The sequence below is a fragment of the Sander lucioperca genome, chromosome 8 (genome assembly GCF_008315115.2).
Source record: "Sander lucioperca isolate FBNREF2018 chromosome 8, SLUC_FBN_1.2, whole genome shotgun sequence".
Lineage (NCBI taxonomy): Eukaryota > Metazoa > Chordata > Actinopteri > Perciformes > Percidae > Sander > Sander lucioperca.
In genome coordinates, this window is record NC_050180.1 from 16,713,474 (window position 1) to 16,732,214 (window position 18,741).

The window sequence follows — 18,741 nt, forward strand, 5'->3', positions numbered from 1 at the left end:
CCTAGTGGGCAAGTAAACTCATGACCTCACATTCTCAGTAGGAGGGACTTCCCAGAGTCAGACTAAACAAACAAAAGGATGCTGGTTTCATTCTGAGTCGGTTTATTCAATCCATTACACTGGGACATCGCGTTGGACAACAGCGAACAAACAACACCATACATTTGACACGGCCTGTGAAAATAGTAAAAACGCACAGCACAGATTTCCCACTGACACAAAGGAAAAACAAACAGGATGAGGCCCCTCAGCATGTAGTGAGGAACATCATGTAGCTTTAAACATCAAGGTGTCATGTGGATTATCAGCACACAGCAATGTGCAGTTAAAATAGTCCAATTTTGATTTTGTCTTCCTTACAACCATTCAGGATACCACTCTCCAGCAGCTTCATAAAGTCCAGTTTGACCTGAAATAGACATATAGACAAATATGACGTATAACATGTTCCCTTCAGACATAATTTAAAACCTATAAAAAGATACTCTTATATATAATACTCTAATATTCTGCTTTGAATAATAGTTTGCGTTGGATAGAAATTCTTAAAATTACATCTACCCCTCCTCCCTCATTGAATAATCCAAATTATATGAATATGCAAATATAGGTCATTTCAAAAATGTAACTACTGGACACAAGACATGCTTTACTTAACTGTAAAGTCCATTTTCAGTGTATGTGTGGTGGAAGTTTGCATATTGGACCACGGTTGGCCTCTAAAGTACATAAGTATAAGTAAAGTATAAAGTAGTATAACATGGAATTACCCAAGTGAAGTACAAGAACTTAAAAATTGTACTTCAGTACAGTACTTGAGTAAATGTATTTAGTTACATTCCACCACTGATTAAAAAAGAAAAACTTTCTCCCTTTAGCAGCCTTTTAGTGCACATACAGTACATCATTCTGCACAGCGAAGGTTTACCATCCAAGTGAAGTAACAATAAGAAAAACACGTTACTTGTATACTTTATAAAACCATGCAGTCAAAACAAGCTTATTATCTTTTCAGCCCAGAAGGGGGCAGTAGCTCACCTCAGGAACATCCAACATCCTTCGGAGCTTCTGGTCCCTCCAGTTCCAGTCCAGAACCACGTATCTCAATGCCTGCAAGCCCAAACCCTCTGGAGAAAAATAAACAAGAGGTTCTACATATTAACTTCAAAGCGCTTGAGGTCTTAAACAACAGAAGGACTATCGTGTCTACACTTACCTTTCTCTATAAGAGCGCTGATCCTGCCAGGTGTCCCCACTCCGATGTGGGTGACGCCCTTTTGCAGCAGCTTCACCTGCTCCTCTATCTGGACAGACAAAAGACAGACATAAAGAGAACTGTTAATATCGTTCGGACGAAACATCGTCATTGTACACACACCACATGCATCATATTGAACTGTCATCTCTACTACCTTTATGTGTTTTGCAAAAAGTTTTAATGCTTTGGCTTCTCCCTTGAAGGCTGTCAGTTGCCTGGGAATAACACAAAGTGAATCATGTAAATATCATTAAAAAGTTGTGATGTAAGAAATTCAGCAAACACCTCTGTTGCGTGACTTACTTGATGAGCTCAATGGTTCGGAGAGCGGAGCTACAGACGATGAGCAGAACCACAGAACTCTTTTCTTTGTGCTGCTTTTGAATTTTCGACCACTTGGGACAAACTAACGGGAAAAGGAGGAAATAAAAGTGACATGTGTGTTTAAAAGTAAACAGCTAATAGCAGATTTTAGTTTAGAAGACCACTCACCCTGTTTCAGATATGAGGAGAGGGTGTGCGTCAAGTCATTACTGGACAGAAATGAGGAGTCTGGAAGATGCGAGAGGGCAGACGGTGACCTTAGTGAATCAATAGATCAGCAGATATTGACTTCCAAGTTAAAAGGGGACTTGCCCTGACTCACCCAGCAATTTGAGCTCCTCCTGCTCGATCACAGAGAGCTTGTCTGAGAAGTACTGTGTAACCAGGCTCTGCAGGTCGGCCGGGCAGCCTGGTTTTGGCTCCGACGAGGACAAGACATCTGTAATCGTCTTCTTCTGATAAAACAAAATATAGTTATTTACAGTAATACTAACAGAGCGGTGGTGGAATGTAACTAAGTACATTTACTCAAGTACTGTACTTAAGTACAAATTTGAGGTACTGGTACTTTACTTGAGTCTTTTCTTTTCATGCCACTATCTACTTGTACTCCGCTACATTTCAGAGAGAAATACTTTACGTTTTACTCCACTACATTAATCTGACAGCTTTAGTTACTAGTTACTTTACAAATTAAGATTTTTGCACACAAAACACATGTAAAATATGATGTTTTATTATAAATGAAACTGTACAGCTAAAAGTATTTGCCAATTAAACATTTAGTTGATTGGCAGAACTGTTTGGCTTGTTTCCAGCTTCTAAAATGTGAGGATTTTTCTGCATTGAGTACTTTTACTTAAATACTTTAAGTAAATTTTTCTGATGATACTTAAATACTTCTACTTAGGTAACATTTTCAATGCACTTTTACTTGTAAGAGTATTTTTACAGTGTGGTATTACTGTCCACTGTTGTCCCTCTTTGCAACAGCAGGTGTCACCACACTCACCTTTCTCTTTCTTTTGGGTTTTGTTGACTTTTCATCCTCAGTCTCTTTCTTCTGAGGAATAATACACTCTTTCTGTGAAAACAATACATGTAGAACAATTCAGGCAAAGTACTTATATTATATATTGATAATATGATAGATATTAATCAGTGTTTTAATGCATTTTAAATTATAATCTCAAGAAATTTATCCTGAATAATCCTTAAGGGTAAAAAGTTCATGATAGCATAAATAAAAAGTACAAATATGTTAAATTATATATACAAGTTTGTGTAATATGTATTATATTATACCATACTCCAATACATAGGCTGCAATTAATGATTCGTTCCACTAGCAACAATCTTATGTTTACTTTCTTAATTAATAGATATAATAAAAAATAGGTCTATTTGATGTTTCCAATTTTCCCAAAGCACAAGGTGACACCTACAAATGTTTTGTCCAACCAACAGTCCAAAGATCAAATGCATTCTATTTACAGATGATAAAAAAAAACAGAAAAAAAACACCAATTTCTCACAATGCAGCCCAAAGTCCAATACATCACATTGGCATATTTAACACTGGTTGACATGTACTATAACACTACTCAGATCTAAACAGACTACCAAATGAAAGATGTTCTGATATCTATTCAATCTAACAGAATAACATCCTGACAATTTCAATTTAGTGGGTTGGAAGAAAACAGTTCTTTATCAAGTGTTAAATCTTCTGGTTTTACACAGGAAGGGTATTCACATGATAATACCTGTTCATTCTTTTTCGTCTTCTTGGCCTTAACAGTTTTCTCTGTTACACTCTTCCTCTTCTCTGGTTTTGTCTTTGGGTTTGGTTTTTCTGTTGGCTGCTTCTCTAGTTGTGTCTCCTCCTCTGCCTCAGACGCACCTGAAAAAAAAGAGGGAGACATTTCCTCATTACACTACTAAATATATGGGTTAACTTGCAACTGGGAGTAGGTGAAGATAAAAAAAAAAACTATTAAGATGAAGCAACACAGTGCTGAGAACACATTTCAGGTTAGACAAAATCAGGTTTTGCTATTAGACATACTGAATACAAGCTTATGGAGTTAGAATCTGGTTCAGTTTTTCCCCTGAACCAGAGATGTCTCAAACGGTTCAGGTTGCTTATTAGGTGTAAGTATTCTCCAGGAAGCACATTTCAGTCACAACAGAAAAGCAGAAATACAAAAACTTTCCCCAAGATAACAACAATGCAGCAGACCTAAATCCAAGCATGTGGTTATATTTACCTTCTCTGTTTCTACCACTTCTCTGTGCATACCTCTCGTCTCATGCTATGAAGTCATGCTCAGACCCTCTGGCATAATATGTGCATGCTTGTTCAAAATACTTTTAAAAAGACAGATGCCAGAGTGAACTCTGCAATAAATCTGTTTCACTGCAGTGGCCTTCCTGAATGTACATTTTTAAAATACCTACTTTTGCTTTGTAGTTCTCCCTGTCAATATTGACTCTTTTTTCTCTAAATGGACATGGATCAAAGTTATCAAGTATCTGTAAGAGCCAAAGTTTGAGTGCGGTGAGGTCTGTCTACTTAACGTTGACGACATTAGAGAAATTTGCTTATGCGTGGCTGTAAATTTCAAGCATGTACTTCTTGCAAAAACCCAATCAGTAGCATAAATAACAGGTATTATTATATCATTAACCACGAATGGAAAACAAATGCCGTGACCTCACTGATTGAGGTGTGGCCAGAGGTGCAACAATATTTAGTGTCTCAACTGAGTATAATGCAACAACAGTTGTCTATAGCCGTTTTCACATACGAACTCTGGACAATGTCCGCACCCGATTTGTCGGACACTGAAGTTTTCCCTTTCACACATGTAGCCCATTACAGGAGACGCATTCTCACTTACTGGAAATACTCTGGTTTATTCGTACATTTGTGTTCTCCCATACCGCCAGGTAACAGGTCTACGGGTCTAGATAATTTCAGGTTTGCAGTGCATGTGTAAACGGGGCTTATCTTAGGTGATTGAGTGTTGAATTGTCCTTTAAAGCCTTAACGCCACTGCAAAAACCAAGTTGAAAAAATCCTTCATGTCAGCCTCAATAATTTTATTACCAACTTTTCAACCACACTCAAGGCCAGTTCCATAAGTGTCAGATACAGATTTATATATAACTAAGGGTGACGAGACACTCAGCTCACGAGACGATAATGGGTTCATGAGAACAGGACTAGATTTTAACACTATTTTAAAGAAAACGTTGATGACAAAATATGACTGGAAAAATAGTCTTTTATTCAATCGTAAGTCACAAAATGAAAAATGAGCACAGTGAAAGTTCAAATTACTGGCTTCTCTCCTGTATACAGCAACTAACCTCTTCAGGCCTAATAACTGCATTGTTTGCACCAGGAAGCCACAAACAATTTAAAAATCGTGGTAGGTAGGGTTGGGTATTGTTTTTCCCGGTACTTTCCCTATGTATAACAAAAAATATATTTCAGTTGTAAAAATATTTCCAAACCTATTTACTTGTCATTTATTTAGAACATTTTACACTCCACACAAAATAAAACACATCTGTCTCCTCTCCAAAATCCAAGCCCAGGTCCACCTGTCCTGCAGCAGGTATGTGTATTCTTCCCTGCTGGTGCTGGTATTTACCAGTAGGATCTGGCTTTGCGTTACTTGTGTGTGGATGCAGCTCTGAGTGTGAGAGGAAAAAAAAAAATTGTAACCAATTAGAAAATATTTTACAGAAAGGCAGGCAGCTGGGTAAACGTTCTAGCTTGTGAGATCAAATCTTGCAATTAGTTCACCTTTCTAATATGATACAGGCACAATTTATGTGCTTGAGTTGACAACACAAAATACAATCACCTGCTATGGCTGTTTTGTGGTCAATGAGCTGTGAAATACTCATCAGTACAATAAGCCTGTGAGGTCAGAAGTTAACCAAAACCCTCAGATGATTGAGATGATCAGCTGCTGACTCGGCAGCCACGTTGATGTTAAGCCTGAAACACTGGTTCAGCATGCATTTGATTTGGTATTATGTAGGGATGAGTTATCTGGATAATTTATCAACTATATGGTGCTTCTACTCACTTAGTACGATGGACATAATGCAAATATTTTTGTACCAACAATTTAAGATCATAGAAGTTATGAGGCGTCAAGAGGGCTAGTGGTTTCCCCCTGTAGGAGAGTACTGAAATATACACTGACAACTAACCATATTTAAAAAAATTTTTGAACCAAAGAGTATTGTACAGTAACATAATTAGGTCAACACTCATTTTTGCAGGAAAGTGAATGTAAGATTTCAATCATCAATCTGTATAGTATATTTGGTACAAAAACACAGAATTAAAACCAAAAAACAAAGAGAAGGAACATAAGAAGAGACCTTCATTTCCCCATACCCTTCTCACTAACCAACCATATATCTGGCTAATTTTTCCCTAAACTTCTAAAATCAATCCCAAATCGCATCACAAAGTGACATATGGCATATTCAGAGGTTGGTAATAAACTGAAAATTAGCTTTCGTTTTCTCCATCTTTGTAAATGCTGTCAAACACAACATTTATTAGGGGAGCTCTAAATGTATAGGGGCCTAGGGGCCCGATTAATGTTAAGTCATTCAATTTGCACATCCAATCTGTCTGTAATAAGCACCTGACTCATTAGATAGATAGATACTTTATTGATCCCCAAGGGGAAATTCAATTAAAGCCTCAAAAAACGAATGGTGAGAGGCACATATCACTGATAATACTGTAGTATTGTAGTAGTTAAGTGAGAGGGCAAGAAAATCTATCTTCTGTACATTGTAATTAGGGCTGGGACGATATGCCTCTGTCCCGATATGATTCTTTCACAATACATGATTTGTATTCGTGCCGATTTTTTTTGTATTGTGATTTTCATTTATTGCAATTCTAGAGGTATTGCGATTCGATAGTATTGAGTATTGCGATTTTCTTTTCCTAATAATACAATTCTGGAGCCAATATATCATGAGACATTTCTAAAAACTAATTGTTTTCTAAGAAGAATGCACATCACATTTATTTAATTTGTAAAGAAGTACATAACATGTATTTTGAGAATTTTCTGTTTTGCTGGAAATTATGTAGTCGCCATCAGCAGTACTGTATAAACAGAACATATTTAGGTGAATCATTGGTAAAAAGTATCGATTCTAGGGAAAAGAATCAATTTAAAAAAAAAAAAATTAAGTCTAAAATGCTCCAGGAAAAAAAGGGACTGCAGCACACTAATTGCACTGGTCTTTGTCCATTTTGACTTCGATAAAGAACCAGAAATGTCATAACATTTTTCACTATTAAAAGGCCTCGAATGTCCTCAAACTGAGAAGCACATGATTCAGTCCCCAATATCCTCCATGCCATACTCGCTCCAGATGGTGGAGTCAGTAGGAGGAAACATTGAGACACATACAGGTCGATAAACTTACAGCTCAGATAACCATAGATCAATGAAAGTCAATAGCTGCAGAGAGGGCTCAGATGCAGGGAAATGGGGCTGCTCAGTCATCTATAATGGGTGATCAATAGATGTGACTGGTTTTAATGGATGGTCATTGGTGCTGACTGAATGTAAAGAGGATCAATCGACTAGTTCCAGGAAACGGTTGATTGTTTCAGTTTCAGACAAATAGCACTCAGATTTATTAGTTTTTAAGGGTGATGTGCTCACTTGTGTAAACTGGCAGCCAACCTCAGAAAAGCTTTTAATAATCAACACAGTTTACTGTAAATTAGTCTGATTAAAGATAACACTTTGGCCTGTACAGAGGAGTAAGACAAAACCTTTAACCTCCTGCACCCAAACACGTCCCATTATATACAGATTTGGCCACCTCCACCCCCAAAAGATACTGATTTATGTTGTGTGCTTCTATAAAACCAATGATACTTTCCATGAAATCAATTCAGCACTTGTTTAAACAATCAATAACTCATCTCAAGACATGTAGTATTGACAGATCTTGCGATCAGTGGTCCTGGTGGGTGAAGCAGTTATTGGGTTAAGAAGCCTGCAGCTTCCTCTCTAAAGCCACAATTTGAGCATGTGTTATTGTTAAATCAATGGGGACTTTAGGCTGCATGCACAAAATTAACAAGCAGGCTGTAGTGGAATAGCAGAGAGGCAGAGTAGAATACTAGAGTGGTTACACATTCATTGGCTTCCAACACTTTGCTGTCCAACACATTCAGTCCACTGTCTTAACATTTTTACTTTTATTCAATTACCTGTTGCCCTGTTGGTTGTTCTGACACTAATCCAGGGACTTCTTAATGGTAAATCTTGTACACTGCCTAACTGAAGTTGAAATAAAGATAAAATTAAGACAATGGAGGATTTACACTGTTTTGCTTGATCTACAAGCTTGTCAAATGAGGGGTAGGAGTTGCTGTTATTTGGCTATCTCTGCTCTTTTTTAGTGTGGGTGAACGAAAGTAAATTTCCAGGTAAATTGCCTGACATCCCTCACCTTCTGCGCTGTGTGTGTTGCAGTTCTCAAAATCCCTTAACTTTGGGAAACAACAACAAACTTTGAGCTAGCAAGCTACACGGAAACATTTAAAAGAAAATTTGGATTGTGCAATAAAGGTAGGCCCGCTTGGTTATTTCTGGGAATGATTGTAAAGATTTACAAAGAATATGTTTACGGCATTTACTATCTAACTGGGACATTTTGGGACCGATTGGTGGGGATTGCTATGGACTAAGTACACACATTGATACACTAGTTCAAAGCAAATTAGGTTTAACCATGTATCCAGCTAATTTAAATAGCTCACATTACTGTACAGTTAAGCAGTAGCGAGACTACTGTGACCTGAGCTTAACGCCGCCCAAGACGATTGTGATTAGTTTAAAGAAATGCAAACAACCCTGAGGTTTTTTTTTCACCTATCTTAGATGCATCTTTGGTGTAGCCAGACCTTACTCCACAGAACTGTGGAGATATTTCTGGCAATGCGAGACTAGGGTTTGTTAGGACATTTAACCAAAGCTTAAACATGATACAGTGCAGGGAAGGAGTTTCACCAGCAGGAGTATTAGATGCACAGTAAAGCCAACACTGATTAGCTTACCTACGTGTATTTAAGATTCTTACAACCATATTATATTCAAAAGCAGGACATCCTGCAAAACTCCTGTGACAGGCGTGGTGTACTATACACACACTCGCACCTTATTCATTAATGAAATCTGGATCAGTAAATCAAATGCTTTTTTTGCTTGAAAACAATACACACCCCAAACTACATACTTTATGTAGCATGTTTTATCAACACAAGAACAGTTAAATGGTAATTATTTCCTTCATAAGAAACAGGTGTTCAACAGTAAGTTTTGATTTAAGACAGGCAACTCTAATTGACCTAAGTCCACCAAAGTAAAACAAAGTTTAATGTTCAAGGACAGTGCATACCTTGGTCCCCATTTCAATTCCCCCATCAATTGTTTTACATGAATATAAAGTGTTCAGTAAGGAGTAGGGCTGAACGATACATCGAATTTTCATTGTCATCGCGATATGAACTAGCGTGATGAACACATCGCAACAGACAGCCTGACACGATGAATAAGGGAAAACAGTTTACACACTGAGACGACGCGAAGCGTAATACGTCTCCATAGCAGCAGGTGGCGCTGCTCTGTATTGTTTCCATTAACAGTCTGATTATTTCACAGAAAATGAAAACCGGCAGCTGATTGGACGAACGCGTCACGTGGTTCTTTTTTCTCCGGAAATTCACAGCCAGACTGTCATGGCGTCTCGTTCAGAATACGATCTCATATTGTACTAAAATAGTTCACCGAAACGTGTTTCTGAAAACATTTTAAGCGAGAAATAGGCCATGCAGTTGCTGAATCTGTCTTCATTTCAGATCAACAAAGGGCAGTTTAAAAGATTTTCGTCGAACGTTAATTTCTTATAGTTATAATGCCTCATTTATGTGTAATTTGTTCAATAAAAGCATGTCAAAAATTATCTATTTGATTTCTTTATTCAGCGGGAATAGGCTATTCAATGTTTAGGTTCGCAAAGAACCTATTAAAGCAGTGGTTCCCAACCTTTTTCCTTGGCGCCCCCACTACTTATGTTTATGGCTGGGCCCCCCCTCCGAAACCGAAGTTGAGGTAACTCTCGAGATAGAGCCTTATTTTCTTTTTTGATACAGAGGAGGTATCAGCACTTTTACGTTTCTCCGCCATGTTTCATTCATAAAATAGTGATGCCGTGGCGGCAGGAAAAACGAGGATGATAGCAGCTAGCAGCTGACCTGATGACAGCAAGGGTCACAGATTAAGAGGTCCCGGAGGTTTAGCCTACTAAGTAGCCTGCCTACAATTTTAAGCGAGAACAAAAATATATAGTTTTTTAACAGACTTTTGTATGCATTATCTATTCTGGTGTATTATCGTAATTTGTTTAACGTGCAAATATATATTTTTTTTTACCTCAACCTCAAACCAGATAAAGACTTGCGCACCCCCTGTGATCTTTGCTGCCCCCCTGAGGGGTCCCCGGACCCCAGGTTGGGAACCACTGTATTAAAGCACTAAGACATGGGAACAGTATAACTAACATTCACATTTGAATATTTATCGCAAGTCATATCGTCATCGCAATATTAAACAATGTTATCGCACATCGCAGCTTTTCCTCATATCGTGCAACCCTAGTAAGGAGAGACCTTGAATGTGTGCATATCTATGTGATATGTGTAAGTAAATTTATGTTTCAGTGGGTCTTCTTTTCTGTTACAGTTAAACCAAAGGTCTGGCTTATTGTATTATGCTGTATAGTCCCCTAACACATATTGGGACACTGACATGATGTTTGAGTCAAGCCAATCCTGGCTGGCAGAGTGTGATAGGAGCTCCTGATGATGTTGCACAGGAGGTGCTAATCAGAGACATCAGGTAATGTAAATAACCCAAAGCTTTTAAACTTCCACAAGAACCAAAATGAGGAAACCCCTTTCTCACCTTGCCTTGACAGCATTTTGCAACTTATGTAATGTGGATACTGTTGTTGGCCAAAACTAATTTAGGCTGCCAAACTTAATAGTAACTAGGCCTTCGACACTAATCTTCCTATTACCATTACAGCTCTGCCTCCCTTCCCCTTTGCTTTTTACCAACACACCTAATCCTTATCTATGAATCTATTCCTCTCTTGCTCTTTTCTAAATCCCCCAACAGTTGGTATCATATGGATGATATTTGTAACACGGTCGCCTTTCGTTCTTTATCGCCAACGCAAGACTCTGATGCAATACATGTGGAATCTAGCATCTGATATCAGAGTGAGGATAGGGGTTAAATGTGTTAGTGTGAAAAGTGCATGCCTGTCCCACAGCAGACACCAGCGCACACAAAATCAACGGTAAATGGTAGAATTTCACATCTTCATTATTCAATGAGCATCTGTCAAGGAAGTCTTGCTCAACAAAAATAACATCTAGAGGACAAACCATTACAAAAACAATGTAGACCATATTTCATTACATCACTGACCGCCAGTTGGTCATTATTTTGCTTTCCACAGCTATGTTTACCATTTGATTAATAGACCTTAGTCATTATAATGTAGAAGACCACCTACAAGCATACAAACAACAACCAAATGCTTCAACTTAGAAAGACAAGAAAAACAACATTTATTAAAATGGTAATTATAATTTCAACTGTCTAGTTACTATAAAAAAACTGGACTGACCCTAACCAAACTTTATAAATCAGAAAAGTGACAAGTTTTTAATATGTTATTTAAAAATCACAGCACCGTACTGGATTACCTCATACTGTTAGAACTGTTTGGCTCAAGCTCATTATTTTGATTTAGTTCAACTACCAATACCATCATAATCTAGACTTCTAAGATCACTTGAAGATTGACAGTTATACAGCTGTTAACTGATGGCACTGAAGTGTGCTCTTCTTTGACAGATATTGAGAGTAGGAAAATATTTGATTTCAAGTACAGCTCAGGGTTCAGATCATAGGAATCTATATCCTAAGAAAATGTTTATACTCTTTCATCAACCCCACACATTCAGTAGCGTGAAAGCCTTGAGCACTTGAAATAGCACAGACGGCAGGAACACTGCCACATCTGGCACTTAAAACTTATCCATGGCAATAAAAGGGGAATGGAAGACATACTCAAATACTTAACATCTGTCAGGCGCATCAAACAAAACACACCCAAATAATGACAGGGAATTATGTTTAAGGCAGAAAATAACTATGTTCAGAAATCACCCTTGCTTTGTAAGACCTAGAGATTGGCATGGTTTTATTTCAGTTAGCCTAATAGCTAACTGAGATAAGTTCCATATCAATGCAAATCAAACCAGCCATTTGGCTAACTGAAATAAAACCATGCCAATCTCTAGGTATGGTGAAGGGTATGTGATGATGTGGGGCAACTTTAATTCCAAAGGCCAAGGGAACTTTATCAGGATGCATAGTATCCTGGATCCATGAAATAACTGGCCTTTAAAAATAAACATCTGCCTGCCTCTATGGGAATTTAACATAGGGATATGTATAATTACGGCCCCTGTATTTTAAGGAAGAACATTTATTTATTTACAATACATTATTCATTCACAAAAAAAATTGGTGTCCTTAAAAGGTTGGATTTTTCCTCATTTTTTAAATTAAGGCATTAAGATCAATTTCCAAAAGATGATTTTTTTATTCCTCTTTTTAGTCAACTTTAGCATGGGTATGAATACTTATGAGCAGCACTGTACATCTAATATATTTTTGTCATCCTGATTGTCGATACAGTAATTTTTCTACATTGGTTGGGAAACACATTATCATATTGTCAGTCATTTTTTTGTCCCGATTTTGGAGCTTTAATTGACAATTAAATGATTACCATAAAATAAAAGCCTGGAGAAAAAAAACTCAAAATGGAAAAAGAAAAAAATAATTTGCAAGCTGGACTTCGCAATAAAATCTAAACGTGTGTGTGTCTGTGTTTGTAAAGGTGATAACCCTGAACTTGGGTTTACTGCCGATTACAGAGCGGGTTTTAAAATTTCAAGGAATTGGTGTGATAATTTAATGGTCACAGCCTATGACCATAGTTCACCTCACTTTGATGTTAGGATACCACCTGTGTCCATTTGTAGGCCAGTTTTTGGTTAGGAAGGAGTGCAGTAAGTAAGGTTATTCTTTGGAAGCAGACAGGAGGGATGCATGCATGCTGCCCTGGGTGGTGTTCAGATAAATAAACAGAGGTGGCCAGCCACATGTGCAGCTGCCAACCTGCTTGCCAGCGGACAGTCCTCAGTGGGGCATCCCTGGCAACCATTATTAAGGCAGACTCTGGCTCTGAGCCAGAACTTAAGTTTAGAGGTGTTTTCACATGCCTGACATTGTGTGGGAGTGTGTGCATGTGCTTGTCTAGACGCTGTGAGCACAATACAGAACACAGTCTGACTAATGAGTGTGTGTGTGAGACTGAGACAGAGACAGAGAGAGAGAGAGAGAGAGAGAGAGAGAGAGAGAGAGAGAGAGAGAGAGAGAGAGAGAGAGAGAGAGAGAGAGGGGATTGTGAGGTCACCATCACAATTAGTCAATTGAAGGCCAAGAGCAAGGACACAGAGGCACGTGTCTTGGCTTGAAAAAAAAAAAAGCCAAGACACACAAAGATATTTTTTTCCCTCTACACACACACACACACACACACACACACACATTCAAGGAAAAACCAGAGAATATGCGCCAAAAATCACCAACTCACATCAGCTCCACTACATGTCGTCATCTTGATCTGTACCAACCCTGGCCTGAACATATTTAAGTTGACTGATGAAGGTTCTCTTTAATCCTAAACCTCAACCAAATCCTTTTTTTTTTTTTTTTTTTAAATCAGGGACTAGACAAAAAGAACACCAACTTAATTGAATATATGATCATTATGAGTTAATGTAATAAATTAATTATTTTTTTAAGAAGTACTGTATGTTGTGGGGACTCAGTTTTGTGATTGTGATTCCTTTAAGTCGTAAAAGTGACCTAATGAAAACTCATCAGCAATTGTGTCAACCCTTCCTGTCGCTGAAAACAAGTGGACTAAAGGAATGCAGGGACAGCTAAGACAGCTTCATCTGTCTTCCTGATTGATACTGAGAGGGTATCAAGAGGAAGGGAGGGAGGCTGAGATCGTCACTTATTCTTTCCACAGTATGCACACACACCATTTATTAAGTGAGCCAACACTCTAAGGCTGGGCGATAAAACAATCTTGAATCGCGATAAAATTCAGGTCAATAACGATGATAAGCTTTGGACATATTTACCCAATAACACAACTGTCAGAGTCTGCCTTTTCAGCTTGGATGCCAGACATGCCCACTTTCTATTGTGAGTATTTGAGTTGCCGGTGTTGTGTCAAAGTGTGTTCCCCCCTGTTAAAATGTGTAGCGACCCCATCCATTATTATGGTTAGAGATAAGGTTTGGTTTAGGTATAGGTAGGGGGAAACACATATATCGACGGGGGAACAGTCTTCGACAGCGAAACTGGAGCCAAGGGCAACGGAAGTGATGGTGTTAATTAGGGGTGTAACGGTATGCAAAAATCACGGTTCGGTACGTACCTCGGTTTTAAAGTCACGGTTCGGTTCATTTTCGGTACAATAAGGGAAAGAAATGCAAACATTAAACTGCAGGTTGTTTATTACTATAAACTTTTTTTTAACAATTTGTTTACACTTTTTAAAACACTTTTTAATAAAATATAATAAATAAAATATATATAAAATAAAAAAAGAATAAGAAAAATACTGCTGCAAAGTTCTCCACTAAATAAAATACTCTGTCTCAAACCAATATCACATAATAAAATATAATGAAAAATATAAATAAATAACTATGGATTACAGTGCAGCATTATCAATCCCAGCTTGTCAACAACATCAGCTGCTATAAAAACACCAATTGCTTTCGTTATTGCGTTGGCCTGATCGGAATTACCAGCAAAGGTCTGTTTAAATGCCAACGGGAGCTGCGTTTGAATTACGGTCGTTTTTTTCCTTGTAGTAGTGATGTTCACACTCGTGTGATGCCTTTTCAAGTGCGTTAGCAACGTCGGCACACTGCTTTCATCTTATCGACTAGTCTTTGTCCGTTGACGTATTTCACTGGGAAACCGAAGTGTTCCCAAACAGGAGACCTTAATGATATGGGTGACTCTTCAAGCTCCAGCTTGTCCGTACTGTCTATGGGCTTGTCTGCATTGGCCATGACGCTAGCTAGCGAGAGGCTGGGCTAAAGCGTGCCGTGTATGTTGTTGTACAGCACGCGGTGTGTGATTTTTATTTTTTTCCCCCAAACCACTTCAGCAGAAATCCCGCCCTGCAGTCGATTTCATTGGTTTAGGTTACAGTGACGGCTGGTAGGTTTAGAAATCAGTGTTTGGTGTAGGCAATCTGTACAGTGATTGACATATTGACATGACCAATGAAAACTTTAGAATCAGCTGCGGGGTGGGATTTGCGCTGAACGCGGAGACTTCCGCCACTTAATATGTTCGTGTGGAAACATGAAAATTGACTTATGTTCCGCACACAAAAGATTGCGTTTGGCCGTTCGGTGCACACGTGCACCTTACCAAACGCCCTGTACCGAAACGGTCCGGTACGAATACACGTACCGTTACACCCCTAGTGTTAATGAACGTGAACTCACGTTATGCTCTCAAGCTGAAGACATGTTGACAAAAAGGCTTACACAACATCAGTTGTGTGGAAATTGTTCGGATTTCACAGAAGCAACAAGGAGCATATTAAGCCTGAAAGTTTGGTCCAAAGTAGTACTTTGTCTGCTGTTAAGTGCGCTAGCATTAGCTGTGCTGTAGCTGCTATACCAAAACAACAATCAAAGGAGCAAAAATATAACAAATGCTATTTCTTATTATATAGTGAAAGACACTTGTTTACACATGAACTTGTTTACTTCGTTTTTTTGCTACCACTACAACATTTTGAGATGCCGTCTTGGCTAGGGTTGTGCCGATGGATGATATCATCCATCGTGATGGCTGACCGACATCACGATGGAGAGCCACCATTTGTTGTTGCCAACAACTGGAAACTTTATACATTATTCGTCTGCAATTTCATCACTAAATTAACTTCTGACACTTTTTTTATGCGAAAAATCAACTATGTAGAGCTCAAATATGGGCCGTTTTACAAAGATTGATAGCTTATTGCAAATTTGGTCCGACTGCGTCGGATTTCAGAAGCTCCACAGTCTGACGTGACAGCCGGCCGGCCTGTCCACCTTCACAGACTCGCTGTGAGCTGGCTGGAGCTCTATCAGGAGACTCACGGACAAGAGACATTTAGTTCCCCGATCGTTTGTTTAAATAACACAACACATATCCATTATAAGATTAACTGGAACTGGAAGAGATTGCGTAACGTAACAAGCTCACTGACCGGGCTGTCACTCACACACCGGTCACGGAGCAGGCAGAAGCGATGGAGAGCAGCGTCTGACAGGGCAGAGAGATACCCGTCTCCCTTGACAGTCGTGTAAATAAATTATAATATGTATATTAGAGCTGTCAGTCTTCCTCTATCATAGGCGCCGATTTATGTTTTCCTCCGTGGGTGCTCACGGGCGCACGCCCTTTTAAAAAAAAAAAAAAAAGTAGTCAAAATTTTTTTGCATTTCATAGGAAATGGACAGCGGCCGACACAAATACACACGCCTATTAATTCGATAACAAAGCCGTAAAAAATATTTTATATTCTGAATACAATGTTGTCATTGTGCTAATGTTGGAGTCCCGACCCGACTCTTAGCAAACAAGCGATTGTGCCTGCTTTAGAAAATTAACTAGTCGCAAGTTTGCGGTAAAATGCAGTTGGGTTGTCGAGGTCAAAACACTATATAGCAGCTGTGAATCAAATAAATGTATTGTAAATAATGTTATGTCATTTTTTTACTCTTACACTGAATGTTTGCTGCTTCAATCCAGAGGAGTATTGAAAAGTATTTTCTGCGACTGAAAAAGGCACGTGTTGAGGATGAGGACCAGCCTGAACCGGAGGTACCAGTCTGAAACAGAGCTGAACAGTCCGACCAGTGTAATTAGTTATGTTATTAATTTGTTTACAACATTTTCAGGCTTCAACCAGTGCTGCTCAAGCAGAAAGACACACTGGGAGAGAAAGAGATAGATTTGTTAGGCATTGAAGAAAGAGTAGGAGAGGAGGACAGCATCCAACAGCGTGTCCTCCTCAGTTTTTGATACTTGTTACGAAAATAAGTATCCCCCCCCCGCGCCACAAATTGCTTTCTAATCTGTGGGAAACACTGAAATCGTAAATCAGATTTTGTGAAAAGATGTGGGCTTTTCTTTTGAGGCCATATCGCCCAGCCCTATGGGCAGTATCAACAAAAGAATTATATCTCGAAAAACACTCTCACAATGATTCAATAGCTTAGTATCGGCTACCGTTCGAACCAGTTTTTTTGCACGTTTGTCCCTTATGTACCAGTGTTCATCTTGTTTAGAGAGGCGAGGTTGCTCTTAGGCCGTGTGGACAACAAGCAGATGCTGCCTGTCTGTGTGTATGTATAGTGCTTGTGTAAGAAAGAATAACAGACAAATAGAGGGGGGGGGGGGAGCAAGAAAGAGTCTCATTGCTTTTCTGTTCAGTAACAGAGTTGTTATCAAAACCAGTAAAAGGTCTGAGGAGGTCTTAAAACAACTGCAGTGAAATTACAGACCTCCAGACATTTTTATACTTTACCTAATTGCTTTTCACAATTTCCACAAGATGGGGGGGAAACAAGGGCCTTTAGTAACTTATCTAAAGAAACTTGACCAACAACTAGGGAATAAAAGGCGTTCCCAGCCACTGGTAGAGTTTGGACTAAAGAAGCAGAGCTGAAGAGCAGAGAGATTACATCATCTTTCACTAATATGAACCTGCTTGCTTTCTGTCTCGAAATATGGGATGAGGCCACCAAGTCAGAGAAAGCTGGCTGGCTAATACTGTTTAGCTGATGTGATTTGCTTCACACACACACACACACACACACACACACACACACACGTTAAGTAGTCATGGTCCTACTTTCTGGCAACCTTCAGTCCTTTTGTCTGCCAAGCTGATATTGATTGCTGTAAATGTGCTAAGAGTAAGACTATGAGATGACATAAGCCTCAGACAAAGTAATGCCAGGCGCAGGCCTATCCGTTTCAGTAACACTAACCATGATGACAAGAAGCCTTCTGACTTTGGATTAGCCCAAAAAGGCTTATATAATTTGCATTAGCCGTCACTTATTAAAGCCACACAACCACTTGTACTGTAAAGACACCATGTATGACCATGTTTAACCTCTTTGATCGAAAGCACACATTTCTTTTTGTGTTAGCTGCCACCATCAATCATTTATCATTCTCCAGTTTCTTATTGGGTGGACCTAAAGCCATATACCCACTTGGCAAAATGGTTTCTTTGAATCAAGAAGACCTAAAGAAACCTCACTCAGAGCCTTCCTTCCACCCCATGCAGCCCCCCCAAAAAAACACAAGAGAAGACCTGTCCCGTGATGACTTGTTGTTTGTGCTCAGTATTCTGGAGGTAGAACTACAGGTAGGATCATTTGTTCACATCCAGCATACACATTTGTTCTGTAGTTGAATCTAGCTCATGTGACACTCAAAAGTCACATAAACTGTGTGAGTGTGACTGCAGCTATCATAAGATACTGGAATTAAAGCCAGTGTTCTACTGCAATGTTTGTCACACTAGGCAAGAGATGAGGTAATCGCTGTGTTGAAATCCGAGAACACAGATTCTGCTCTGCTGGGGGACAAATATGGTTTCAGCAGACCGGAGAAGGTGCTCCGTGCCCTGCAGAGAGACTCCCTCTGGGCCCAGCAAGACCACCTGCAGGATGTGTACAAAAAAAACAATTGCTGAGGTTCCAATAGCCAATAGAAATTAGACACCATATGGAGCAGGTGATCACATTTAATGAGGGGAATGCATTACTGTCTGACAAAAGAGCATCTATTACTGCCATATCATTGCACACGTTTTTACAGTGCAGGAGTTACATG

The 18,741-nt window shown here is 39.0% G+C and overlaps 1 protein-coding gene across 4 annotated transcripts in view; it reads right to left on the minus strand.

Annotated features, from left to right (window-relative positions):
- Positions 1-85: 85 nt before the first annotated feature.
- The window catches only part of cmss1 (cms1 ribosomal small subunit homolog), a 41,661-nt gene continuing 23,005 nt past the window's right edge, over positions 86-18,741 (minus strand). The window contains exons 2-10 of one of the 4 annotated variants that reach the window (XM_036003987.1): positions 3,349-3,485; positions 2,595-2,666; positions 1,905-2,034; positions 1,751-1,810; positions 1,562-1,664; positions 1,413-1,473; positions 1,217-1,304; positions 1,039-1,127; positions 86-409 (exon numbers count right to left, since the gene is read on the minus strand). In XM_036003987.1, the coding sequence (XP_035859880.1) occupies positions 326-409; positions 1,039-1,127; positions 1,217-1,304; positions 1,413-1,473; positions 1,562-1,664; positions 1,751-1,810; positions 1,905-2,034; positions 2,595-2,666; positions 3,349-3,485 (824 nt within the window). In that variant the 3' untranslated portion in view covers positions 86-325. Of the gene's footprint in view, positions 410-1,038; positions 1,128-1,216; positions 1,305-1,412; positions 1,474-1,561; positions 1,665-1,750; positions 1,811-1,904; positions 2,038-2,594; positions 2,667-3,348; positions 3,491-18,741 lie in introns of all 4 variants that reach the window. The other 3 variants (XM_031293712.2, XM_031293703.2, XM_031293694.2) reach the window with 3 other exon arrangements.